General features: G+C 43.2%; 1 protein-coding gene across 1 annotated transcript in view; it reads left to right on the top strand.

Annotated features, from left to right (window-relative positions):
* The first annotated feature begins 7,806 nt into the window (after positions 1-7,806).
* Positions 7,807-8,025, top strand: part of LOC102034365 (homeobox protein CDX-1-like) — a 13,617-nt gene continuing 13,398 nt past the window's right edge. The window contains exon 1 of the mRNA XM_005428730.1: positions 7,807-8,025. This exon is cut by the window's right edge and continues 226 nt beyond it. Coding sequence (XP_005428787.1) covers positions 7,807-8,025 — 219 coding nt within the window.

Here is an 8,025-nt window from a genome sequence, read left to right on the forward strand (position 1 = left end):
TCCCATTCAGGAACTGCAAGGAAAGGGGACATGACAGGACATTGGGAAGGGATGTCCACACAGCAAAGACCCACACAGAGAATTACTGCCATTGAAACAACCAACATTATTAGAGAATTCTATGAACTGGAACTTCTAATAATATATTGAATTCAATGTAGGATCCTACGCTCAACAAACATTCAAATAAAGGTTTTTAACCATGACTCTCTATTCTCAGAATGTCCAAACTCCATATAATTATGCCAAGTGAGTTCTAATTACTTCCTAGAAGTATCTATGCAGATAATCATCTACCCCCAGACTATCTCATGCTCAGTTGAGCAGCCATAGAAGTCCCAGTGTAACAGATTAGATTTGAGCAGAAATATTTATCCCACTGCTAGAACTACAAAGATAGAAAATATCTGCTAAATACTTTGATCTCCTTGAATATCAGGCACTGTAAAAAGTATGAAATACCATTATACAGCTGTAAAAGTGGAAACAAGGAGTGTTATGCAAAACGAATGCAATGATGTGTTTATTCAAGCATGCTGTCTTCCAAATAATCTGAATTTAAACTCAGATACTTTAGAGAAAACTTCAGTAAATCACACTCTGCACAATCCTGGAAAACTACACCGACAACGTAGCTTGAAGCCCAAGGATTGAGACTCTTTAAACATTGTATTGCCTGTGACTCATGCAATTATCACATCTTTACCCAGCTCCTCCTGAGCTCTTTGTTCAGAACCATATTTTGCCACAGTAAATTGCACATGCTGTTTGTTCTGGGCTAAAAACAACTGCCCCTCCCCTCAGCACCTTGGCAAGAAGAGCAAGCAGAGGAGCATCTCTGCCTTCTCCCTTTTGGAAAGCTGCCCCTGGATCTGTTTGCTTTGAGTACCTTTGTGTCACCAATTGTGGTGTTTTGAGGGTCCCCAGGATGAGGTGAGAGATGAGAATTGACTCCAAGTTCTCAGAAGGCTGATATATATTAATTATATTATATTATATTATATTATATTATATTATATTATATTATATTATATTATTATATCATATCATATCATATCATATCATATCATATCATATATCATATGAAAATTATGTACTAAAACTACTAAAGAAAGAGAAAGGAGACATCAGAAGGCTGGATAAGAAAGAATGATAAAAACTCGTGACTGACCAGCGAGTCTGACACAGCTGGACTGGGATTGGTCATTAAGTTAAAACAATTCACATGGAACCAATCAAAGATGCACCTGTTGGTAAGCAACCTCCAAAGCACATTCCAAGCAATCAGATAATTATTGTTTATATTTATTTTCTAATTCTTCTCAGATTCTCAGGAGAAAAATCCTGGTGAAGGGATTTTTCATAAAATATGACAGTGACATTGACATACCTTCACTCAGGTTCTGAGGGACAGACTGCACAGCGAGCTCCCACGAAGGGGCACTCACAGGTATTGTCCCTTCCCAAATAAACAGATTAAATGCCCACACATTGCTATTTTAAGTCACTCTTGCTGCAGCATTGCAGGTGCTGTGCACTTCAAGCTGTGCAGCCACAAAGAGACTTCAGAGCTTCTCTCAGGGTGATGTTGGAAGTTTTGCTTTTAACACCAAACTTGAATGTTTCCAACTCATGAGGTTTTTTTACCAGGATTTGCAGAAATACATTCAGCTAACCAGTACAAGTGAACCCAAAGTATTTGATTTATTTTTAATAATCTCATCTGGTTCATAATGAATTTTTAACAATGGCAATTGCAAGCCTGCTTGCAATTAGAGTAACTTCCCTCAAAAGGGCACAGCCAATAGAAATAGCTGAAAGGCTCTTTTTGAGCTTACTGAGTAATTTCTGAACCCTAGAAACCACTCAGAGAACCATATGCAAGCTTACTGCTCACAAACCCACATTTCAGCTGCTGAGCATGAACTTGTGTCCTTAACAGGATGTTGGAAGAGACTCAGTCCAGTTCTCTCATTGACTTGAGCTCCTCTGTTCAAAAACCATGGTGAGGAACAAGATTTTGACATTGTACCCCTGAACAGCTTGAGATCCACTGCCATAAATTAAAGATTAAATAACATGGCAACAGCAAAACACAACATGAGCTGTGCTAAGACCTGGCTCTAGATTTCCTCAGCTGCTGTCCTGCATCTTTTATTTCTGCTCTCAAATACTCAAAGGTTTGGGCTGAGAAGCATCAGCAGTAGCAGTGAGCAGGGAATTGGTTATGAGGTGCTGTGTGATGCCCCCTGAGCCCACGTCAGACAATACAGAACCAAATACTCCCAATGCACTTCTCCCTTTGCAATTCCCATTTTTCTCCATGTAATTTATTTCTTTGCCTGTTACTCCAGCAGTCACTTCTGTCCTTGTTTGTGGCCTATTTTATTCGTGCAAACTCCAAATTCCTGCAGCACTCTGAGGAGAGCCTTGAATATCAATGAGAAGAGAGCTTGGGGAGTTGACACTTATCTGGACACTTCAAATAAAACCATAAAATTTGGGTTTCTAAACAACAGCATGAAGTTTAATTTTCAGGGACATAAATGATTACTTGGCTGGGGAAGTTCTTTTTGTTTGGAGGTTTTTTGAGATTTTTTGTTTGTTTATTTTGGGTTTAGTCTTTTGGGGTTTTTTGGAGGGTTTGGGGGGGTTTTGGAGGTGGGAAATTGGTGGGGCAGTGGAGAGAGCTGGATGCAGGGCTTTGGAGAGGGGATAATTTCTGTGCTAATGCTTTCACACGGAGCTGGGGGTGGGGATTTAATCAATGTTGGTATTAAACGGAGCTGTGAAACTTGCTGCAGGCAGCACTACATTGATCCTTTTTTAGCTTGGTCAATCACTAAGTACAAATGCGAGTGGCAGCTCGCAGGTACTCCATCAGCCGGGGTTCTGCCCGTGCCGTGGATTCAAAGTGCCACCTAGTGGGAATTGTCACTGCGGAGAGGCCACTGCGGTGACTTTCATTCAGGAGTGACTACACAGCTGTAGGAAATGTACCTGTGGATCCCTCACCTATGCTGAGACACTCTTGTATGCAGGGATATTTTCCATACTAAAGGAAGGGGGGGAACACACTCTCGAAAAAAGAAAAATAAAAATTTTTGATGTTAGTTAAGAATTCAATGAAAATAATCCACATACAGTCTGTGCTCAGCAGCCAAGTGCCCAAATCCAGAATGTGCTCCTAGAGCCCGGTGTTCACAGAGCTCTCAAAACCATCACCTAAGGTAAGGAATTTCCCCAGACAGGATTTAGCAGCCCTAATATGAAAATATAACACATTTGCCTTCTAAATGCCAAGGAGGGGTTTCCAGAAGCAGAGGAGGGATAACCACAAACACACAAACACAAAACCCCGTGGATGGGAATGCTGGATCCCATTTTGCTGGACTCAGCTGCTCAGTGAGCTGAGCAGGAATCCCCTCAGCCGGGGCTGGAACCTTGTGTTGTAAAATGTGTGAGGTGAGCAAAGGGAGCTCTTTGTGGGTGGGTTTTTGTCCTGTTCCTGTGGGCAGCAGGAGAGGCAGCAGGCAGGACAGAGGCTGTGATCTGTCTGCACTTCTGGGAAGGTTATGGAGCAGTGAATTATGGGGTTAAGGCTGCCACAATGTCACCACTTCCAACCCCATTGCAGTAGGGCCTGACTCACACAGCCCAAGGAGATCCAGAGCATTGCAAGGTGTTAAAATTCAAAGCACAGAGAACAACAGTGAGCAAAGGAGATTCTTTTTTTCTCAGAGTTCTGGTGAGACAGCTGGTTACTGTAGCCATCCTAAAGGCTACACTTAGGTTAGCTGGAAGTTGGGGGCATTATTTTAAGAGCAAATTCACTGATTAACAAAGAGAATACATTTGAAGCACAGTTACTCTTTAGAGAGTACAAGATTAAAACGTCACGGTTCTGCTCTTGGCTCCTCACTGCCATCACCTCCTGAGACTGTTTCCTGGTGTGCAGTGGATGTGACATTCCAGCCCTGTGGCTCAGTGCCACGTTGGATGGCAGGAGTGTCCCAGCCCTGCCTTCACATCCCAGCTCTGTCACTGCTCAGCAATCCCACTCTGTATTGCAGCACCTTTCAGACCTTTGTAGCCCAGAAAATTCCTTGTAAAAATTAATTTTTAAAAGCCTGGCACGTTCATAACAGTCCACTTCAGGTTTCAAAGGAGAGATGTCACCATTAATCAAACACAGAGCAAAAATCCCTGCAACATCTCCAGAATTCCAAGCCAGGAGCTTTGCTGCTTCCTGCAGCTGGACATGTGACAGACACGAGTCCTGTTCCAAACAGACCTGAGCAGGCTGAGAACTCTGAAATCTGAATAAGGTCACGGTCCCTGCAAGCCCGGAGAGGTCTCCTTGCCATGCAGGCAGCTGACCAGCAGCTGTCCCCATTGCTTCACTGGAGTCAGAGATCAGCTTGGAACGGCAACACGCCTCCAAAAATGGGCGCTGCTACTCTTGGGAGACCAAAAAGAAAAATAAAAGCTCAGAAAAATAAAACAGAGCTACAGGAGCTTCTTAGATAAGAATTTGGGATGTGTAGGAGAAGGTCTGCATCCCAGGACAGGGATGTGGTTAAAATGTGAGACAGATCAGCTTGGAAACACAAGGATGGGGCCTTAGCAGATCCATGGCTTTGTGACATGACAAAGGAAAGCTCTGGAGACTCGTTCATGCAGCAGAAGAGGAATAATCAAAGTGGACTGGAGGATCCCAGTGCTGCTGCTTGGTCTCTGCCCACATCACCATCACCTGATAAAGCCTCCTTCAGAGATCTCCTTCAGAGATGTTTTCCCATCCAGGATCTCTGGTGGACAGCAACTCCCAGCTTCAGAGGATGGAAACTATTCAAATTTAGAACTAGAAAAATGCATCTCAGAGGGGCCCAAGGGTGAAGGTGTTTTAGGATCATCTCAATAAAGTGCTTTTCCCTCTTGAGAACTCGGGGCAATTTCTCATTTCCATTCACTTTGCATTTGAGAACTTTTAAAAATATTTAGTTTTAAATTAACTATATTAACATGTGATTATTCACATAGCTCCAGCAATTACAGTCAAACGACTGTGGTTTAACTAATAGGTAAGATTGAAATGATATAAATTATAAAGGCTTGGACTACCCAAAGCTGAAGTACAGCTGGCTGGAGCCAGACCAACTTAGAGTACTCAGGAATCCAAAGGAAACAGTTTCCTGCTTTGTGGGCACAGCATGAGGCCAGAGGAGCAAAAGCACCATCAGTTCAACCATCCCAGATTGTGAAGCCCTTTCTTTAGGCAGTATGGAAAAATCTCCTTCCATGTCATTATATCCATGTATTACTGGGAGTATCAAAAGATATTTTATGTGACTTTTCTAATATAAGGACTCATCACCATTGTACTGCTTCCAGTAGCTCCATGAGACAAATTGAACCGTTGTGAAATACAGAGCAAAATGTTCCTCATGGAACAATGCTGCAGTGGGAGAGAATGAATCCATGGCTGGAGCCTGGTGTATCCAACATTCCTGAGCACTGAACAAGGGCAGATCCAACTCAGCCCTTCTGCAGAGCTCTGTGCTGGGCTCTACCAGGTACACAAAGCCTGCAGGAAAAGTTTCCTTGAATGAACATAATTAGAACATTTTGCAGACAGCTGGAGGGCTCCAGTAAAGGAGCAAATGCTGCTTCTTCCTCTGGTTGATTTATTGCTACACCTGCACTCAGGAGAGGCACTGAAATTCCTACAAAGATGAGGCTTCAACAGTTTTGAAGAGGAAGAAAGGAAATGAAATCAACTTACAACAAAAAGATGTAAAGAATCTTTCTTTGTAACTATTTCAACACTCAAGAGCTACTGAGCAACCACAGTGCTCTAAATTTGAGAAGGGAGAAAAACACTAGAGTTAAAAAAATAGGAAGATCCCACTACATTTAAATCACATTTTAACTGCAGACAGGCTGTTCAGAGACATCTAATTCTAAATTGGACAACAGTGATTTATTTTGCTGCAGCAGAATTAAGCAGCTCAGATCCATGACCCACTGATCACTGACTTGCCTGGATCTGAGAATTCCTTCCCAGCAGCTCTGCTGGGTAATTTTGAGTGGCCAGCTGTCACAGATGTGCAAATTGCAAGTGAGTAAGCTCACATATGCAAGCAGCAGAAACAGCTTCTGGCAACTTCCCACAACCTAATGATTTTTAAAATACCTTTCAGCAATTACACCAGCAAAACATCAGCCCCCCAAAACAAGCAAACAAGCAGAAGAGCACAAATTTTACCCAAGTGAACAGCAGGAAAATCTGAAATACTCTGAGCAGGTAGCTGTGCTTCTGAGATTATCAGTCAAAAAAGCTTTTTCCACAAGTCCCACCCCAAGGGACACCGTGAATGCAGCCTGAAGACAGCACTCTCTCACTAAAGGAATCAACGGTGCTGTTAGGTGTGCAAAGTGATTCCATCCTCCATGGGAACCTGGAAGCTTAAATGGTGTTAAAGTGCAAAAGACTCAGAGAAAAAATACACCTCTGAACAAAGACAAAACTCATTATACTTTGCACCTGTTTAAGGAAAAACTCCTTTTAACAAGTCTAATCATTAATAAAGGTGCCACTAAGTATCACATTATTAAAGGAACAGGAAGAAAAACAGGGTGAACTCCCATTAAGAGACAATGCTGAGGTATCCATCTCATTAAAAAAAAAAGAAATCCACACTTTCTCTCCTTGCTCCTGGTTACAGATGATCTCACAGGGATTTGTTACTCACAAACATAAGATTGCTCCTGAAAGTTAGGAAACTGCTTTCCTGAGCGAAAAAGCTATAATTTGTTCCCATATTTCCAAGAAAAGGTGTTACTTATTGTGAAGAAGCACAGCAATGAGAACAAAAAAACCTTCAGGGAAAACTATCACTCATTTCAATATCACAACCAAGACATAAGCACAGGGAAAGTGACAAATTCTGCATTCTCTCAATAACAGGTTCCCTTTCTGTGAACGTTGGAGGTTAGAATAGAGGAACTTCAATCACTGTGGCAAGCAGCCAGCTCATGAATAGCTTGCTAACATCAACAAGACTATTCGTATGAACAAATGCTCAAAATGACTATGAGACTTCTTGTATATCCTTTGTAATGGTAAAATCACCAGGATTACTGTGGTTTCTAAGTGCTCTCCCACACAGAGGAAGAGCTGAAGTCAAGAAGAGTGCTCATGTGAGGAGCTCTGTAAGAGCTGCTGTTAAACACTGAACTGCTCCTTTGGTTTTAGCTTAAAAAAAAAAGAGCACATTGGAGCAGAACTACTACTGGACCAGCAGACACCAGGCTTTGACTAACTCTGAGTCCCTGAAGTGAGATCCTGACATGCACTGCTCAAGAAAAATACAACTTCTACTGCCTGAACAGTTATGGTTAACTACCTACTCAGCTCTGCTGGAAGACCACGAGATTTCAAACCACATTCTCAAAGTAAAGAACGGGGCTGGCGATACATAAAGATCTGTGAGAAAGGAAGCACTGGAACTAGCAGCAAGGTGGGGTTGCCTGCATGGGCAGCCCTTCATTTGAATGCAAATGTAATTTTGGGGCAGGCAGTTATCTGTGACATCAGGCAGGACCTTAGTAAACTGTTACCACCAGCACCTGGTAAAACCATTGTTAATCATGTGTAGTAAAGGGACATCAGGGCTAGCAGGAGTCATTTATAGAGCCAGGCTGGGCTAGAAAAGAGAGAAAGAAAGAGGAGGGGAAGGGAGATCAAACAAACCCTGCGAGGAGCAGGATGTCCCAGCAAGACAAAGGCAGGCTGTGAGCATCATGTACGTGAGCTATCTGTTGGATAAGGACACCAGCATGTATCCGGGATCTGCAAGGTGCACCAGCAACACCCTGCCCGTGCAGAACTTCGTGTCTGCCCCAGCCTACTCCGACTACATGGGATACCACCCCGTGGCAGCCCTGGACAGCCCCCGGGCGGCCGCGCCCGCCTGGGGCTCCCACTACGGCCCCCAGCGCGAGGGCTGGCGCGCCTACGGC

Source organism: Geospiza fortis, unplaced genomic scaffold, assembly GCF_000277835.1.
Source record: "Geospiza fortis unplaced genomic scaffold, GeoFor_1.0 scaffold117, whole genome shotgun sequence".
In the NCBI taxonomy this organism is placed as follows: Eukaryota; Metazoa; Chordata; class Aves; order Passeriformes; family Thraupidae; genus Geospiza; species Geospiza fortis.